Source organism: Pistacia vera, unplaced genomic scaffold (genome assembly GCF_008641045.1).
Source record: "Pistacia vera cultivar Batoury unplaced genomic scaffold, PisVer_v2 Contig147, whole genome shotgun sequence".
Taxonomy (NCBI): Eukaryota; Viridiplantae; Streptophyta; class Magnoliopsida; order Sapindales; family Anacardiaceae; genus Pistacia; species Pistacia vera.
In genome coordinates this window covers 105,043-125,771 of record NW_022195543.1, presented here as the reverse complement: position 1 = coordinate 125,771, position 20,729 = coordinate 105,043, and the positions used below count along the sequence as shown (strand labels likewise).

Sequence of the window (20,729 nt, the reverse complement as noted above, 5' to 3'; positions counted from 1 at the left end):
AGGGCTTACCTGGTCGTCAACTTCAAGATTCCGATGGATTAATTAGGGTGTGCGCAAGCTGGTTTAAACACATCGATCACAAAAAGAAAAAAAGAAAAAAACACTTTGATGACGTATAGATAAACCCAGCAAAACATGTTTTCAATCCAATTTCAAAAGGTATTGATTCTAGAGTTCTTTCTTCCACGACAAGTTGTTTAATAAATTATGATTAATGGGTGTATATAGAATAAAAAGACAGCAAGAATCCAATCTCTTAAGGAAATTAAAACTCAAAACCTATAATGATTTTGTTTTAGAAAATGGAAGCCACTTTACAATGAATGGTTTTAACTTGGATACTTGGCCTTAAACTCTAATATATACCCTAGTCTATATCTTAATCATAAGTTTGATTTTTTTTTTTTTTTTTGGGTGTCTCTTTTTGCAATCACTTTTTCTTTCTCAACCTTTCAAACCTTATAATTACCAATTCCTGTTGTTGCTTTGCTGTGTATCATTTTCATGGAGATGGATGGAGTGACAATCACTCACCCGTGCCCTTCCTATGAATCATCACAATTCTTCTTTTATGTTTGCTTTTCCTTCCTTCTTCATTTCAAGCTTCAAATTTTTCTTCTCAAATACGTATATCAATTCTGGGGGGTTTAATCATAAGCAACGTTTGGAAAAGAAATAAAGTAAAGTTACTTTTTGCTCATGATATTGGGGCCATTATAATTTGCTATTATGACTGTTTAACGTTTACTTCTTCTACCAACTAACCATTTTCTCTTTATATTAAATCTTTAAATTAATTCTTTCTAAAATCTATCTACAAAAACTAGTGAAGCTTGAAATTACCCTTTGCAATGCTGTCAAAATTGACGAATTAAATAATCCTGGCAAGGCCCATTTCACTTTGATCGAACTAGATAGCTTCAGAGCCTCTCCCAAAATACTTTGTATATGCATAATTGGAGGGTTAATTTGTGGGTAATAATTACGCTCTCAAACCCTTCTCATTAATTTTTTCTTACAAACGCGTGATAACTAATAATTGATCAGCTTATAATGAGTCTCACCTACCCAATAATAGATTCTACCTGACCAATTACGAGATGTCACGTTACATTTATGAGAAAAAATTAGTAAAAAAGATTTATCAACCTATCTTTATTGTTAATTTATCAACCTTCTAAATAATGTATAAATCAAACGCCTAACAAAAAGAATCCCTAAAATTACCAAAAAAATCCTCTAGAAAATTTCATAAAACCATTTAAAATTATCACAAAAAACCCCCTAAATACTAATAGGGAGGTTTTTGATTTAACAATTACATATTTACATCAAGAGGGCGCAAAAAATAAACCCAAATCATTAACTAAAAAATATTCGAAAATTGTTTGCTTTGATAATTCTAGGAAATGAAATAAGATGACCCAGAAATCTTTGAATAAACCAAAGTGGTTGCTTCATCATAGCTAAATATTTACATGTTTCAGGTCCAGATCTCTCACTCACTCCTTAGATGACTATGGAGCATGAGCACTAAGTTTCAGTTGGCATGAAGAGAAAAGCGGCTTTTTATGTTTGAATTTTATGGTCTAAAAGTTGTGGATACCAGATATTACACCCATATTTCTTAGCTTTTCCGGAGTAAAACACCCAAGAATATTCCTCATAAAGATGATAGCTAACCCAGAAAAGAAAGAAAAAAAAAAAAAAAAGGCTCTGAATCACTATTCACAATCATAAGACAAAATCCTAGTGAGATACTGAACTCAAGATAATGTTTGAATCACAAAAGCAATACTGTCAGTGGGCATGAAACAGGTGTTGTCAATATACTATTCATTACCTTTCTTCTAGTTCTTAGTTCTTACCACTCCTAAACAATTTGAATTTCTGGCGGGTATAACTTTTTCCAATACATCAGCTCTATCATTCCTTCGCTAAGCAGTTTGATGTGTTCCATCCAGGAAAAAATAATGGCTCTCAGCTGCCTCGTCTTCGTGGGACCGGCTGATTCAAAAGTCATTCTGTAATGTATATATTTAAATATAAATAGCCAAAAATAAAAGTGATGTTGCTATTCTGAATTCTTCAGTCCAAGTGATTGCGGAAACGGATAATTTTGTTGATAAAAGTCCTCTCACTGCGATATCTATTGATCAAAGAAACAAAGGTTTTTATTATGATTATATTTCAGCATAACAAGGAAAGAATGAATATCATTACAAGTAATGACAATAAAACCAAGGATACTCGAATAAACAGCTGAATTTAGAAGTAATAATAACTTTAAAAGGACTAACAAGACAAGAATATACTTACATTACAATGGATGAGATGCAGAAGCAAGTTAACCCAATGGAAAAATGAATTAAGAAGGTTGGCCAGAAATTTTGCCGATCCAGAAATATTTTCTCAGAAAGGAGAGTAATTACACCTGAAAACAACAGAATCGGCCAACCTGAAGGCAAGCAGCGGCGGAAGGAAAACAAGGAAGAATCCTGTGGTAATGGAAAATAAAATCATTCAATCTAAGGTTGATATCAGTAGCCAAGCCTGACAGAATTATATAATAAGAAGCATACCTGGAAATAATGCTTGATAAATACAGCAGAGTAGATGATCCTCAGAGACATATCTTTACAACAGTCAAGAAACCAAATAGCAGTAGAGTTCTAATCTAAACATCCATAATCTCACTGATAATGACAATTATTGGTCTGGGAATCAGGGATCAACCATGACCATAATAATATCACCACCCTAATGCCTATAAATTTAAGACGAGATTAATTTGGTTTTATAACTAGACCGAGAAACATAAGAGTACATGATGGCTACGGTGAAAGGATACTTATAGAATTTGCCAGAATTAAACCAACTGCACCAGCTGACTGTATTAGTAGGACATTGGTAATAATGTATATCACAGAAAATACAAGCAACGAATCATTTGAGCGTTTGATTTGGTCCTCTGTGGCAACTGCATGTAGAAATGCTTCAGAAGTTCCTGATGCAAAACCAAAGCAAATATCATATTCTGGAACCAGTGTCTGAAGGCACAGTTGTAAGATATTTTGCCATCACTTCACATCATATTGTCAACCAAAATCAATGACGTTGGTGCATAACCAAATTGATGACTGAAAGACTAAGTTTCTGCAACAATTATCTAAGGGTACAGCAGTACAGATGTTTGTATTAACAAAGAACTGATAATTGTTTGTCATGAGATATCAATTGTCATTAAGAGCTGATCATGGATTATCAATGTAACCTTCAGATTGAGATACTGCAGCACTTCTCTTTGACATATAACTAGTAATAACAAAATGCGCGTGAAAAAAAATGAAACAAAATGGTGGGCAGCATCATACACAGTTTTATTTGTATACAAGCAACAAATACAGATAAATATAGTAATGCAACAGAACTGATAAGTAATTAAAAAGTTTACTAACCGTTCATAGCCAAAACAATAATTAGACAATAGTATTTAAGAGCTAAAGATGTTCTCCATCACTCCAATTCTGACCATACAAAATCTGATAGAGAGTACGAGTAACTGGGCCAAATGCCATGAATATAAGCCTACGTATATGAAATATTAGCATGAGACCAGGAATACTGATAACAAAAAAAGAGAACCATTTCAGTACATATACCCTCCCAGGAGATTCACAGGCAAATTGGTCCTATCCAACATAATTTCAAAGAATTAGGAGACACAGCAACTAAAAAAAGTTGGAACAAAGTGAATTGACCTTCCACAACTTGTAGATAAGGTTTAAAAATAGGCAGGTCTCATTACAGGAGTAAGTTGATTCTCTTTCCTCTTTTATTTTCACTTTTTGCCCTTCCAGTCTACAAGCCTCAGCGGTATTTCATGGAAGCATAAAACTATTTTGCACACTTTCATTCCAAGAGAACATGCAGTCAGCAAGATTATGAGATGTTAATCAAGAAAAAGATAACGTCGCATTGGCCAGAAGGCAAGGAGATGAAATATGAAATAGTGACAGCAATGAAGAATGGGCCAGACTAAAGTTCACATGAAATATGTTTCTCCATACCTAATTACACTACTGGTGAAGCCAAGACCCACCCACCCCCATAAAAATAAATTGATAAATGAAGAAAGGATCTGAGCCAAGTAAGAATTACCAATTAAAAAAACAAGCTTCAGGTCCCCATAAGGCTACTACCAATTTTTTTGCTTTTCTGCAATATTGCTCGTAAAATGATAAATCTTAAAAAATTTGAAACTTGCATCATTTATAAAGTTGTACCGCCACACACTCCCAAAGAATTAGATGGATAAAATGAATTATTTTCAATACAGAGACAGAAAACAAATTTAACATTCGAAAGTATGGGCTTAAATGACAACATTCTTTAAGAGGGTCAAACTTATTTGAAGTCTGTATATACATGCTAAGATATCAATGAAAAAAAGTACAAAAGAAAACCAAATACATTTAAGAAACAATAAAATATCATCAAGATATAATAATGAACCACCAAAACATATATTAACTCATTACAATACAGACTGTCTCATGCACATCAAATTTGGTTGACCAACATCACAGTAAGATGCCATATCTCATAACAAAGAACAGCTATCAGTTTTAAACATTTTCACAAATAATAGAGCACATAAAAAAGTCCATCATTTATTCTCTGCTATGTGTGAGACTACATCAGAAGCACATAACAATTCTTTGGGAGAATAATCCACATTCTTGGGAGCATTATACTGGTTCACAGCTAGACAAAAACTAAGGTAATTCCAGTCATAAAATTAAAAAACTAACTTGAGTTTGCAAACCTATATCATCTACTAGCAAAGATATTGTTTATCTAATAAACAAACTGCTATAAAACAGAATTAAAAAATTAAAATACATGCACACACAAACATATACATGTTATTAAAATAAGAAAAACCATGCAGCATAAAGGAGAGAAATAAACCTGATGCAGACCTGGCAAATGTAGCATATGAACTTTCTTCGAAAGGAAGAAACACCATTCTCACCACTAAGCTCCCTGGATTGCAACAAAACATACCATAAAAATGCTCTTAAGAGTAAAGTATGCAATAATGATTACATTTCTTAACAAAGTAGAAAAGATAAAAAATCAGTACACTGTTTCAAGTAAACAGTCTATCCTGATAACAAGGTTATTCACAGTAATTCTATAATGCAAAATGCTTGGACTGCCACTTACCTAACTTATCTACAAGTCCATATACAGCCTGATATATGGTGTATCGAACCATCAAGGACCATCTTTCTCCTCTTGAAGGAGAACTTTCGAAAGGATTGAAGGGTAAACAGTGTACACATTTTGAGAGCTGTGATCATAACTCATAATATTTCCTAGCCTGTAACAGTGTCATTTATCCAAATATGTGGATAACAATATTAGATAACAAAGCAAGTAGTGAGTAAATAATTAAGAAAACCATAGATGAGCAACTTTGGCAAAAAATTGAAGGTGAACTATGCACGCAAATCTAAGAGATAGCATGATTATTATATATCATAAATACAATTAGAAATAGAATAGGTTGGAGCAAATACTTGGTTGAGGCTAGCAAATTGATTGTCAGATGATACTAGGTTTACATTTTGTGAATTCTTTTGCCTGAAAAAACATGGCAATTTGACTGGTTTTGAAGTGAAAAGTGATGCCCACAACAGTGAGCATGATGATGCTGATGAACAACCAGAGGACTGGTATACCATAGGAAGGCAAGAGGGTAAAACAGTAGAGGATAAGTAAAAAGGTGGAGTTTGTTAGAGAGGACAGATGGCTTGACAGGAGCAAAAAGGAATTCGGTTAGAAGTACAAAAGGTGCCAGGAATGAATAAAAAGGGGAGGAGAGAAAAAGGGAATAAAGCAGAAAATTGTTAATTTGGCAGGGAGGCAGCTGACCCTCGAAGTCAGTATTCTGGGAGGTGACTGACCCTCGAAGTCAGCCTTAGTACCATTTCTTTTATTGCACTTTCTGTGTTTATTTAGTACATTTGTTAGTGAGTACGATAGAGCAAGGCTACTGGAAGTATTGTTCTAGTTGTAGTGTTCTGTGCAGATATTAATAGAACTGGGCATTTATTGTTGATTGTGAGTGACTGGTTGTGTGTTGTGGTATATTCTGTGGTATGCTGGTGTTTTTGCAGGACAGGTCCTACAATGGTATCAGAGCACTGTCGTCTGGGTAATGGTCTTGACAAGGACGGATTCAAGAATGGATAATGTTGAGAGAGAGATTACGAAGTTGGGGGTTGAAATGGGTACAATCAGAGATGCTAGTGGAGTTGCAGTCTTGGGTGCGACGGAAAGCGAGGAAGAAGCTGGCAGGGCTGAGATACGGTAGCAGAGAGAATATACAGTCTCACCAAGAAGGAAACCCAAACGGAGCAGTGGGTCTGGGAACGATGCGTCAAGCCGCAGTGAAATGGGGGGACGAAGTTGGAAATGCCCATATTTCTGGCGAAGATCCGTACGGATGGATCTTCAGGGTTGAACGCTACTTTAACCTCAAGGGATATCGGAGGAAGGGAAGTTAACAGCGGCAGCCATTTGCATGGAGGGAAGCTATAAATTGGTTTCAGTGGACGGAATCCAGAACTCCGGCAAGCTCGGGGCCATGTTTAAGCTGGCACTACTGCAGCGTTTTAGTGGGTCACAAGAACTCAACCCTTACGAATCTTTAATGGCAGACAAACAAATGGTTCAGTCATGGAGTTCCGTCGCCAGTTGAAGCGGTGGCAGCGCTGTTGGTGGGGAGAAGATGAAATACTACAGGCTGCTTTGTGAAGGGCTGAAGGTGGAGATACGGGCTGAGTCAGATTAGCCCAACCAAACTCATAATCCAAATCATGGAATTAGCCCACGAATTGAAGACAGAAATCGGGCTTTAGAAGAAGCCCAAACGGGATCATATAAGCCTTACGCACAGCTGGGCCGGGTATATCTTATGGGCCAACAATCCAGGATCCAGGATGCGAACCCGATTTGAACCCAACCCAACTAATCAGCACCACCCGACCCGATTTGAACCCAACTCAAATAATCCCAAATTTCCCAACTACGTTGAATCCCTAAAAGACGCCACATCTCGTTTCAATCGTCGTTACCAGAATCCTCCATGCGAGGATCTTCGATGAATTTTCCAGCTCGCGACCATTCGTCGACGTCTTTCCGGCCGTCAGAACGTCAGAAGTCCCAGCGAGATTTTCCCTTCGTGATGACAGATGCAGAGATCCAACGAAAACGAGAAAAAGGGATTTGTTTCAGGTGCGATGGGAAGTATTCGATTGGGCACCGATGCGGGGAAAAACAGTTTCAGATCATCTTGATTGACGAGAGGAAGATGACCAGATCCGATTGGCGTGGAGATACTGTTGAAGCGATATCTGAGCACAGCAGGAACAGGTGGAACTCTCTCTGTTCAGTGGTGGGGATCCAGGGGCTGAAAACAATGAAGCTTAAAGGAAGGATCCAAGGTAAGGAAGTGATTGTTTGGTTGATAGGGGCTTCCCACAATTTTATTAGTTCAACGGTGGTGGAACAGTTGGGCATTCCAATGGTGGGGACTCAGTCTTTCGGGGTTAGAGTAGGGACGGGTATAGTGTGCGATGCGAAGGAGAAAGTCGGGATGTATGTATGAGTTACCAGGAGTAACGATTGTTCAAAATTTCTTCCCATTTGATATGAGCGTGCGGACGTAGTCCTAGGTATGCGTGGCTTTGAGACTTTAGGCGAGACTGTTACGGATTGGAGGAAACAAACGAGTGAATTCACGTGGGAAACCAGACAGGTGTCTTGTGTGGGGACCTGTCTCTTAGCAAGACAATGGTTTCCCTCAAGGCCATGATTAAAGCACTGCAGAATGGGCTAGGGCGGTTTGATAGAATTTGGGCAGATACAGACTCAGTGTGAGCAGATGGGGAACATCGATGACAGACGCTGGAGGTTTTAGGAAAGTTTAGCAGAGTCTTCGAGCCACTTCCGGGTTACCACCGGTCAGATCAAATCATAGATCCAGTTAGTGCGGGAGACACAACACGAACCTCAGGCCATATCGGTACCCTTATTACCAGAAAAAACGAGATAGAGCGCATTGTCAAGGAATGTTAACTTCAGGGATTATAAAAAAGTAGCATTAGTCCGTTCTCCAGTCCTGTTTTATTGGTGAAAAAGAAAGATGGAGGATGGCGATTCTGTGTGACATCGGGCAGTAACAAAGTGCAATCCGGATAATTTCCGATTCCCGCAATCGATGAACTGTTTGATGAGTTAGAAGGAGCAACGGTGTTTTCTAAACTGATTTGAACTCGGAATATCACCAGATTCGATGGAAACCCGAAGACACCCACAAGACTGCTTTTCGAACACACGAAGGGCACTATGAATTCCTTGTGATGCCTTTTGGCCTTACCAAGCCACCAGCAACTTTCAGGCAGTCATGAATGACGTATTCAGACCATACTTAAGAAAATTTTATTGGTCTTCTTCGAGATATACTGATTTACAGCCGGGAGATGGCCGAACATGCGAAGCATTTAAACATTATTTTGTAGGTATTGGGGAGAATCAGCTGGTGGTCAATCAAAAGAAATGTCAGTTTGGGCAGCTCCAGATGGAATATTTGGGACACAAATCTCCGTAAGGGTGTGCCGTAGATCCATCAAAAATTGACAGCATAACTAAATGGCCAGAACCGAAGATAGGGCACTCAGAGGTTTCTTGATCACAGGATACTACCGTCGCTTTGGCGAGATTATGGTAAAATAGCTCTACCTCTCACTGGCTGTTAAGAAAGATTCTTTTGTAGGAACACAGCAGCTCAACAAGCTTTTGAGGGTTGAAAAGGATCATGACCAGTGTTCCTGTCCTACGGATGCCAAATTTTACCCAGGAATTTATTATAGAGACTGATGTGTTCAGGCAGCGGATTAGGGGCGGGTTGATGCAAGAAGGACGGCCGATCGCATTTCTCAGCAAAGGGTTATCTCTCAAGTCTAAACTGAAATCACTCATGAGCGGGAATTAATGGCGTAGTATTGGCTGTGCAAAGTGGCGTCTCACCTCTTGGGAAGGCATTTTGTTATCCGAACACAGACAGCGGAGTCTCCATTCTTAACCGACCAGAAACTATTAAGTGAATGTCAGCAAAAGTGGTTATCAAACGTTGGGACTTGATTTCAGTATCCAATATAAGCCAGGACCGCAAAATAAAGCAGCAGACGCTCTTTCCCGAATGCCTGATACGATTGAGCATCATGCTTTGTCGTGGGTTGTTTTTCCGGCTAGACAGTTTAGAAGATGCAGTCCAGCAGGATGACAGGTTGGGGGAATAATACAACAACTCCTGATTGACGCACAGCCACTCCCATTTCAGATAGGGGACACCATATTGTATCATAACAGGTTAGTACTCCCTAAATCGGGGCCTCACATCAGAGAATACTGCTAGAAATTTATACTTCCCCTATTGGAGGCCATTCGGGATTTTTTCGGACATATAAGCGGCTCTCGAATGTGGTGTTTGGGAGGGATGAAGAAAGATATCAAGGAATTGTGGCTGCTTGCGCTGTCTGTCAACAAAATAAATACGATGCACTAAGTCCCGCAGGACTGCTTCAGCCGTTACCAATTCCCTACCAGGTGTGGGAGGATATCTCCATGGATTTCATTATGGGGCTGCCCAAAGCAAATGGGGTTGACACTATTCTGGTTGTGGTTGATCGTTGACCAAATACAGCCATTTTACACTCTTAAACACCCATACACGGCAAGGTGGTCGCGGATCTGTTTATAAAAGAAGTAGTCAGGTTACATGGATTTCCCCGCAGCATTGTTTCAGATAGAGATAGAATATTCATGAGTAACTTTTGGACTGAATTATTCAAACAGTCGGGAACCCATTTACTCATGATTCGGCCTACCATCCGCAGACAGACGGTCAAACAGAAGTGGTAAACCGGCTTAGAGACATACCTCAGATGTTTTGTTAATAGCCACCGCAACAGTGCCAAAATGGGTACCCTGGGCAGAATTTTGGTTCAATACCACCTATCATAGCTCGCTGGCATGAGTCCATTTAAAGCCCTTTACGGCCGTGAACCTCCAACAGTGTTACGCTATGCAGACGGATGTCACTGTGGAAGAAATTGATCAGCAACTTCAGCAAAGAGACCACATTATTGAGGAGGTAAAAGCCAATATTCTCAAAGCTCAAAACCGCATGAAGTTGTATGCTAATCGCCATCGCCGAGAGGTTACCTTTGAAGTTGGTGAATCTGTCTATTTGAAATTACAACCATACACATTACGTTCCTTAGCACGGCGTACAATGAAAAGTTGAGCCCAGCGTTTTACGGTCGTTTGTAATTACCGATAAAATTGGGCCGTGGCAACAGGCTGGAACTACCTTCGTCCGCCCGTATTCACAACGTTTTTCATGTCTCTCAACTGAAGAAAGCAACATTTCAATCCCCAATAGCCAACCTTTACCGGAGCCCTCACCGAGGATTTAATTCTACAACTAGAACCTGAGGCAGTCCTCAAGAAACGAAAACTCCTGAAGGGCAGTGGGAGGTGTTGATTCAATGGAAGGGATTACCGTCCTACGAAGACACATGGGAAGATTTCGACGTATCCACCACCAATTTCCTTCTTTCCACCTTGAGGACAAGGTGGCTCTCCTTGGGGAGGGTATTGAGAACAACCCAGGACTGGTATACCATAGGAAGGGCAAGAGGGTAAAACAGTAGAGGAATAAGTAAAAAGGTTGGAGTTTGTTAGAGAGGACAGATGGCTTGACAGGAGCAAAAATAGGAATTCGGTTGAAGTACAGGTGCCAGGAATGAATAAAAAGGGGAGGAGAGAAAAAGAGGAATCAAGCAGAAAATTGTTAATTTGGCAGGGAGGCAGCTGACCCTCGAAGTCAGTATTCTGGGAGGTGACTGACCCTCGAAGTCAGCCTTAGTACCATTTCTTTTATTGCACTTTCTGTGTTTATTTAGTACATTTGCTTAGTGAGTACTGATAGAGCAAGGCTACTGGAAGTATTGTTCTAGTTGTAGTGTTCTGTGCAGATATTAATAGAACTGGGCATTTTATTGTTGATTGTGAGTGACTGGTTGTGTGTTGTGGTATATTATGTGGTATTGCTGGTGTTTTTGCAGGACAGGTCCTATCAGATGCCAACTGAAAATATTATGGTTTCCTTATGCATGGGAAGTTTAACCTTTAAAGTGAGATTTGCAGCAGTCCTCTTAACCAGCTGTTGGACTTTATATTGTTATTATGCTCATTCTGCTTGCCAAACTTTGTATTTATAAGATATATAGAACTAAAAAATTAAAGGTTACTAGATAAATAAAAAAAAATAAAAAAAGTAAGTTTATGGCTGACATAGTTGCAGATATCCAAATAATATGATATTTGATACATACAACATAAAGCTACTATTACTTTGTTGAAGGGGCAGGAGGGATACACAATCCAAGCATTTTCATCACCAAAGAGAATAAGGAGTCCAACACAAAGGATCTGTACCTGAAAGGGAAAAGCTCAGAAGTTCTAAATGCACGAGAAAGAAGAAAATAGCCCCAGTAACCTAGGAATAAGCAAGCGCCATATGCAACTTGTGACAATGCAAAAACAATCTCCTTCTCCTGTAAGAATTAAGAAGTATACTGATAGTGAGAAGCAATAATCAAACTTAGAAAAGAAAACCTTAGTTATTTCCAAAAAAATAAGAATAACCCAAGAAGGTTTCTACATGTCTTTAAAATACAGGATGTCTCCAAAAAGACTATTCTAACATAAGCTTAATTAAAATTACAGGATACAGGAAGCTTCCACCAAGTCCTGAAGTTATGTTTTAGAAAGTTTTCCAGATGAAAAGATATATCCTTAATTACAAGAATTATCCACATGTGCAAGAAAAGAGAGGAAAAATAAAAGCTAGCAAGCAATTCATCTGCATATAACACTAGTTCATGTTCGTAAAGGGGTAGAACCTAGGGAATTAGCAGCATGCCAGCAAGTAATGGAACACAGGAACAGCTATACCAAGTGAACTTAGCAAAAGGGAAATTGATATCAGAACAACATCAGAGAAACATCTTAAAATTAGATAATAATCAACCCATTAAGCATTAATAAGTTATCAAGATGCAGAGTCTGGTTAGTTCCATTAAGCAGGGTGATGACATGTATGCATCCAAATTGAAGACATAGTCTTAAAAGCCTTTACCATGTCAACCTGCTTGACAATGAGAATGTACATTGTCACACAACGTGAAAGTGTTGCCACAGTTTCAACCATTAACCGGAGTTTGAGAAGAAGCAAGTTTTGAGAAAGGATATACAAGGGTTCAGCAAATAGTTCCAATATGCATGCACAACCTGCCATATAAAATCAACTGATTCCATAAATAAAATAATGAGAAAAAAAGGAATATCAAATAGAAAAATTAACTGAGATAATAAAGTCAGTATAAGATTGACTCCACATAGTTGCTCACATAATTTTATCATAAAGCATGCTGCCCCTGGTTTCCCAGATTCTCTGATGCACCTTGTTATTTTTACTAACCCAAAATTTCAAAAGCTCAATAACATCTAATAGTCAGACTTACCAAGAAAAACTCATGCAGCTGGTCTATATCTAGGTTCCCAATAACTTCAAACATGCATGTGGATTAAAACGGAAGCTGAAAAAGTAACAAAGGCTAAGGTATATAATGATTGTAATAGTGAGTTATTAAGTTCGGTGGGAATGGACAAAGGGGAGGATGGGAGGAAGCCTCAGCAGGGAAAAGGGGAAGCATGAGAGAGAGTAAAGATCAGGAACCTGCTTAAGGACAATGAGCATTTAAACAATGAATATCATCTAACATTAACCTTGCTGCTAGCCATTGATTTGTGAATTCACATCCTTATCTAAACAGGTATGCAGCTAAGTTAACTTTCTTGCTCCACTGATTCCTCCGATGGATCTTCATGTGACAGACCTGACCATCTTAAAGTTTATCTCATCACTTACAAATGTCAAACCACACACCAACATTTTCTATCACATCCTTAGATTTATGTTACTTTTTCAGTACTCTTCTAGTGTTCCCTAAATACTGTAGACTTCTATTTGTAATTTCAACTTCCAGAAACACAATGGGGAACATCATGATTTCCCAAAGAAGATAACAGCAGCTGACCAGCTTCAGACAAATATATCCAAAAAGATCAGACTTATTTTTTTCATTTTGAGTTAGTCACTCTCACAAAGTGAACACATACAGCGAGAACATGGTACTAGAAAGACTTAAAACAATACCATTAATCAAGATAGCTTGCGCATATGGATTTGAATAACTTAATCCTTGCCACCAAAAGACTAGAGAACACGCAGCAACTGTTATTACTATGCCAAGGGGGAGAGTTAACCATGCCACTTTCACTAGTTTTGCGGCATTTGCTTCCCTTGAGGCACCATCCCTACATTATAAATACATGGCATATAGGAGTAAAAAGATTGTACAGCCAGAATATCATAAGATAAAAACTTGAAGTCCTCAATCACAAGTAAAACAAAATTAAAAGCATGCAAACTTATCATACAGACATAACCCAAGAGTTTTCCCCTCTAAATCAAACTTTATCTCAGGAAAATGCTATTAATGGGTTTGGCATTCATCAAAATCAGCATGATACAGACAAAAAAGAAATGAAAATTTTAAATGTCTTACATTGGACCACTTGTTAAAATTTTAATTTGATCGCCTACATTAAATTAAAGGAAAACAAAACTAAACCTTTGAGAGCAAAATCAAGTAGTTTACAAAGTAAATGATAATTACGAAACCAACCGCAGTAAACAAATAAGTACAAGTACCACTTAATGTCAGCACGCAGGCAGGCTCGCCGGAATCCCTCTCGACTGAGAAACAATACGCACGTGACAAAAAGATGGAACTGAACTGCGTACAGCTGCATTTATGAACAAACAAAAAACAAAAGAAGAATTAAAAATTAAAAAATCACCACAAAAACTTATGAAAAGAAATATAAAATGGAAAAAAGAAGAAGAGAAAGGAAATGGAATTGTTACAGCGTAGGCCTCTGCCGTAAGGTGCCTGACGATCCATGAATTGAATATAAATGGAATTCCCCTTGACAGGATCTGTGTAGCTAATCAATGTGAAATAAAAAATTAGTTACCGAAAAGCCAGAGAAGAAGAACATTAGTGTAACAATTACCTAATAAGTACTTGAAAGTACGAGAGAAATTAGTTGAATCATCTACTGAAGCTGAAGCCCTCGACATGTCGAATTGGACTGCTGGGTTGAGATTTTCAGTTGCAGTATAAATTAGTTTGGTAAATACAGCTAACTCCCTCTGGTTTAACAGACCAAATTATGAAAAGGTCCCTTAGGTTTGAAAAATACCAGCTTCTGAGCCTCCGATACATGTCGTGTCCGTGGCGTAAAAGAACTGGTTTACTTGATGTCGTAGGTAGGGCAGTGGCTTCATAGAATTCTCAATTCAATTAATCTACGTTGGATTGTAATTTAATTTTTAAATAATTAATAGGATAACTTTTTATTGTTTATATAACCAATTAATTATTTTTTTATAATGTAGATTTTATGAAATGTATAAAAATTAATAAAATTGATAAATTTTCAACCTTTATTTACCCAATGAATCAATTAAAATTTGCGGGAATCCTAGCAATAACAACACTGAACATAACATAAATTTATATACAACCATAGGATCTAGATTGTAAAATATTATTTTAGTCCAATGTAATAAGTCTAACCGTGAGTATGTATGATTATGAATATCAAAATGTTCTAATTAGAGAACGATGTTTTATTTACATGATACATATGCCCGATTGCTTGGGAAGCATCTTAGAATTTGGAGTTACAGATACAGCACAGATGGGAAATTAAAAAATTTAAACTTTCAAGTTTCAACATTCAATCTCTATTTTAAAAACTGGACCAGCCGGTTCGACCGGGACTCGGCAACTTCTCCGGTCCGGTGCAGGTCTTAAGGGATTTTTTGTAATATTTCAAAATTATAAGGGTTAATGAGTAACTTTATAGGAGTGTTTTGGAGATATGTCAAAATTTAGGGATAAATTGGGAGCATTTTTTTAATAAATACAAATTTTAGGGACTAATTAAACTTTTTTAGGAGAATTTTTGTAATATATTAAAATTTAAGGGATTAACAATAATTTTTTAAAAATAAAATTGTAGCTAACATCATCGGTCCAACCGGTTGGACCGGTTGACCCGTGACCCGGGCAACAAAATGGGTTGCCCCCCCGTCCGAGTTTTAAAACAATGCATTCAATTGATAAAACATAGTGTTCCATTAATAAAGGTAGTAAGAAAAAGAGGAAAATGCTAGGATGCACTAGACAAAGTGTGTAAACACTCCATAGAATTATTAGTTAGATTAGCATTCTCCCTTACTATCCATAAAGATTAGATAGTCATGATTAATAGGCTGAAATTGGCCGAAAGAATCCTAAACCTCAATGTCCCATTATTTAATGAATAATTCTACAATTATAATCCAATCTTACAAATTTTATCTCACAGTTTCGATGTGATAATTCGCAATTGATCAACTCATAAATAAGTCATGTCAATCACATCGTAATTGATCAACTCATAAACAAGTCTCACTAGTCCATTTGCAAACTGTGGGCCGTAAGAACAAATTTTGTAAGATTGAAAATCTTTATCCTTAGTTTGTACTTTTTTATTTTCAATGTTATTATGAATCATCATTCCATTAAATAGATCTTGTTTCATAACAATTTTTCGATAATGATGAAGAGACATCCGAACATTGTTTTAAAAATCGGACCAGAGGGCAACCCGATTTGATGGTCGAGTCACGATTCAATCGGTCCAACTGGTTGGACCGGTGACGTCATCGCACATCATGATGACGTCAACACATTTTTAAAAAAAACAATTTTTTTTTTTTAAGATTTCTATTTTTCAATAAGACAATAACAACTTAATTACTGTCCAACATGATTCAGAGTTCAAATTCAACAACAATCCTAACACAATTTAAGTATTTAACAATAATTCAAAGTCCAAATCCAAACATGATGTTGTATTTACATATCAAATGACAAAATGCATAATAATTAATAACAAAACATTTGATGCAAATATTTTTTCTTTGATCCGTCTCCATGTTGATTGAGCTTGACACACTAGCATCAAAATTCATCACTATCATCACCATCATCATCATCATAACCATCACCACCATCTTCGCAAATTTCAGTAAAAAATAGAAATCATAAGTTAAAACTTGTAATTTAATTTAAATAGATACTGAGTTGTTTAAATAATTGAAACCAACTTTCTGAACCATCGGTTGAATCATAAAAAGAAGGGTGATCAGCAACTCCAATAGGAATAGATCATTCTTCATATAACATTTGTTCCAACTCCTCATAATTAAGTTCATTGACCTCCTCCTCCTCTTCATCGTCAACTATCCAACCTTCAGTTTTGTCAATACTTTCATAATCAATAGGATCCAAACTTATTCTCTTGTAACACTTCCTAAAATACCATAAAAAAATATTAAAAGCATGACAACTAAAATATCAAGGAAAATAATAGATAATAACAATAAGAGTGATGCATAATTGAGTAATTGACAATGTTTTATACCTGTTTTGCAAACACAAGTTATAGTAAACGAAAACATGATCATTCAACCTTTGATGCTCCAATCTATTCCTCTTTTTAGTATGTATGCGCTAAAAAACACTCCAATTTCGTTCACATCCCGAAGAGCTTGAAGTTTGGCTAAGAATTTTTATTGCAAACTTTTGCAAATTTGGAGTACTATACCCAAATGATCTCCACCATTCATCTACTTGAAAATTAAATATAATAAATAAATTGGACTTAAAAAACAAAAGAACTTATAAATTTTATAACTATTACGTACCAGGACGTGTGGTTTTGGCGGTTTCAAGAGCAAGCCCGCGAGAAAAGCTTTCCTCCCGATTTGAATATAATCTACTCTCTTCCATTAACCTTTCTTGTTCAAATTGAAAGCACTTGCTTTACTGTCGATAGTATCAAGGAAACCACTCATGACTTTTGGCTTGAGGCAAAAAGATTTTTCGTCATATTTAAAGGCAAGATTCAAATAATAAGCCGCAGCATGGATATCACGACGCAACGTCCTATCCCAACGTAGCTTAATGATTCGTGTATAAGGCTTGTACAATTTCTTTTTATTCTTAAACAACTTCTTAATTGCATTTTTCGCTCTGTACATGCCATCATACACATATCCTATTGCTGGCTTCTCATCTGAGTCAACAATCCTCAACAAGCGCATCAATGGACTCACAACTTTGGATATCTTATCCATATCATCCCAAAAATCGTTATCCATAATTATGTCAATAATATATTTGTCTGTATTACTTTTTGCATATCGACAATCGACAAATGATCTATCTGTCACCATGGCTTGCAAGTCATGTTTGTGCTCATGAATGCTTCTCATTGCAATGAAAGTTGTAGCAAAACGGGTTGCACCCAGACGAATAATTTCTTTCCAACCTTGTTCAATTGATAAATAATAGATGTTAGTCAATTATAAAAAATGCATATTATGTTATGAATTGACAAGAGCACGAGCTAAAGGTATATTACCTGTCTTTTCCTCAACCGAGCTATCAAAAATGTATGATTATATATAAACTTCGTCACCTTAGAAGCACGTCTCGCAAGATAAACTATGTGATCCATCTCAACTATGTCTTTTAACACCAAATTTATACTATGTGCTGCACAGGGTGACCAAGTAATACTCAGATATTTCTCAGACAATATTCTTCCAGCAGCTTTATAATTGGATCCATTGTCTAAGACAAAATGGACAATACCATTTGGTTCAATCCATAAAGCTACCTCCTCAAACATCTTCAACAATGTCCCAGCATCCTTCACAACATCTGAAGCATCAACTGATTTCACAAAACAAACTCCCTTAGGACAATACACCATAAAATTGATCAATGACCTATGTGAATTATCAGTCCAACCATCAGCCATTAAGGTACATCCAACATTTTTCCAAATCTTTCTGTAACTATCAACAAGAAGCTGCACTTCCTTCTTAGCATCTCTTAACAAATTGACACGCAAAGCATGATAATTTGGGTGTTTATACCCATGCCCTATTGCAGTTATAGCATTCATCAAGGGCTGAAGATAAATTGAATTTACAGCATTAATTGGGATGCAATCATCATAAAAGAATCTTCCAAAAGTCATGTCTGCTCTCCACGTCGCATCTTTTCTAACTAAACAGCTCCTAATTGATGGTTGAGATCCACCAATTGTCCTTGGAGCAAAATAGTCACCAACCCCAATAGATTTGTTTCTCTTTGATTTGTCTAGCATTGTACTTTGTTTTTTACTGCCAAACCTACCTTCATTTATGTGAATTCCTGATGGACGAAACTCTTCACTATCTTCATTTAACATGTCTCCCTCAAATTCATGTACGGGAGCACCGTAGGGAGTATTATACTTACTAGAATCAGCCTTCTCTTTATTCTTTATCCCAATGTCTTTTAGTGTTCTCTCATGGAGTATTGAACATCAAAATGAACTTTTTTACAAGCACCAATATTCCCCTTTATTCCTGCTAGATGTTGTTTCATTCTAAAAATACCTCCTCCTCTAATTACTTTCCCACAGTGAAGATATCTTAATGTCTTCCTTCCATTTAGATCTATACCTTCAATAATATGTACCCATGTTATATCAGTCCTGCCTCTACTAGATTGTGAAGAAGACCCAAAGCCAGATATTGTCATTGTCTATTTTTAATATTTATCTACCTATCACACAATAAAATTGCAAACAAAAGAATCACATAATCACGCATTTGTGTTTGCATTTGAATTTTGTGAAACAGTAAAAACAAAATACAACAAGATAACATTTGTGTTATGTGTATGTATGGCCTGGTAGAATGAATGTTAATCCAAATGAAAACGGAAAATTAGTTAAAAACTGACTGATTCATTCATTTGAATGGATGTCATTGATTCACATAAATGCATTTGGATGGTGTATTAAATTAAAATGAGCAGTCAAATCTATTGTGGTACAAATTCCAAGTCTTTGTGTTTAATGACACTACTGGGCTGTGGTCTTTGAAGCGGGGGAGTTAATAGTTGCCATGGAAGCATTTTCATTTTTCAATCTGAAAATGACCCATATTACCTGGATCGAGGAATATAAGATAACTAGACCAATATTTAATTGCTTAATTTCCACTTAATTTGCTTTTTGGTAATCATTCATAACAATAACGTAAGACTCCATCCACTTTGTTTATACGAAAAGATAATTGTCTCGTCATTTTTTTTTAATAATGTTGGGGGCCAATTATTGAACACCAAGAAAATCAAATCCACCACCAATCGTCCATTGCTAATAAAGTATTCATCGGAGCTCTTAACAACTGATTTTAGGATTTACAGAATTAATTGACATGCCTCTAAATTGATTGAACAACTTGATCATAAAAAATAAAATAAAAAAATCTATCATGATAGATTGTCAGTTTTACTTAAAAAATTTGTTACTAATGACCGAAAATAACTGAACAGAATGGTAAGATTGATAATAAAAACCTAGCATTACAATACGAGTTGTGAACCTGGTGAGACTCAACTCAACTCATTTTAACTTCCATGACTCAACAGATTTGGATAGTGCAACAGATTGAAAAATGTAAAGGGTGTTAACTTAAATGTAAAGGGAGCGAGGAATGGTGTTACCTGGATGGAGGAATGGAGCTGTCGTCGACGAATGGAGCTGTCGCCGTCAATTTCCAGCGAGGAACGGAGCTGTCGTCGTCGATTTCTAGAGAGGGAGGAAGATGTCGTCGAATTCTGACGACGGAGGAAGATGTCGTCATCGATTTTAGAGAGTTCAGATGCGATTTGGGTGGGATTTCAGAGAGAACAGAAGACAGAGCCGAAACCGTGAGAATTTTCGCAAAGAACAGAGTGTTTGCTGAGAAATTTTCATGAGAAAAACTGAAAGAGAAGAAGATGAGAAAAGGCTACGTGACTGCGTCGCGTATTAGGGATTTTTAATATGTGGACCGGTTTTTCTACCGGTCCAAATTGATATTATCCAGTTTTCAACCGGTTTAAAGCAGCTCAATATATAATAGCGGTTTTGAGGTTCACTCGCACCAGACACGTGACCGGTTCCCGGTCCAACCGGTTGGACCAGCCGGTCCGGTTTGGTTTGGTTTTTAAAACAGTGCATCAGAGTTTATCAGAATTCAAGGCGGTCCAACTGGTTGGACCGGCCGGTCCGGTTTGGTTTGGTTTTTAAAACAGTGCATCCAAGTTTATCAGAATTCAAGGACCCATCAATGTAGAGTGAGGCATGCAGAGTTAAGGATTTACCATTTTGAGGTTGGACCTGCCGGTCCGGTTTGGTTTGGTTTTTAAAACAGTGCATCCGAGTTTATCAGAATTCAAGGACCCATCAATGTAGAGTGAGGCAGGCAGCGCATTGTTTTAAAAACCGGACCGGAGGGCAAACCGTTTTGATGGTCGGGTCACGGTTCAACCGGTTAGACCGCTGATTGAACCAGTGAC

General features: G+C 37.1%; 1 protein-coding gene and 1 pseudogene across 1 annotated transcript; both read right to left on the bottom strand.

Moving 5' to 3' along the window:
• Nucleotides 1-1,463: 1,463 nt before the first annotated feature.
• LOC116124030 lies at nt 1,464-14,434 on the bottom strand (annotated as a pseudogene).
• A 3,299-nt stretch (nt 14,435-17,733) lies between these two features.
• LOC116124029 lies at nt 17,734-20,032 on the bottom strand. The gene is made up of 2 exons (XM_031409745.1): nt 19,893-20,032; nt 17,734-18,682 (listed from the first exon to the last, which is right to left on the bottom strand). The coding sequence occupies exons 1-2, from the start codon at nt 20,030-20,032 to the stop codon at nt 17,734-17,736; spliced, it is 1,089 nt and encodes a 362-aa protein (XP_031265605.1).
• Nucleotides 20,033-20,729: the final 697 nt, after the last annotated feature.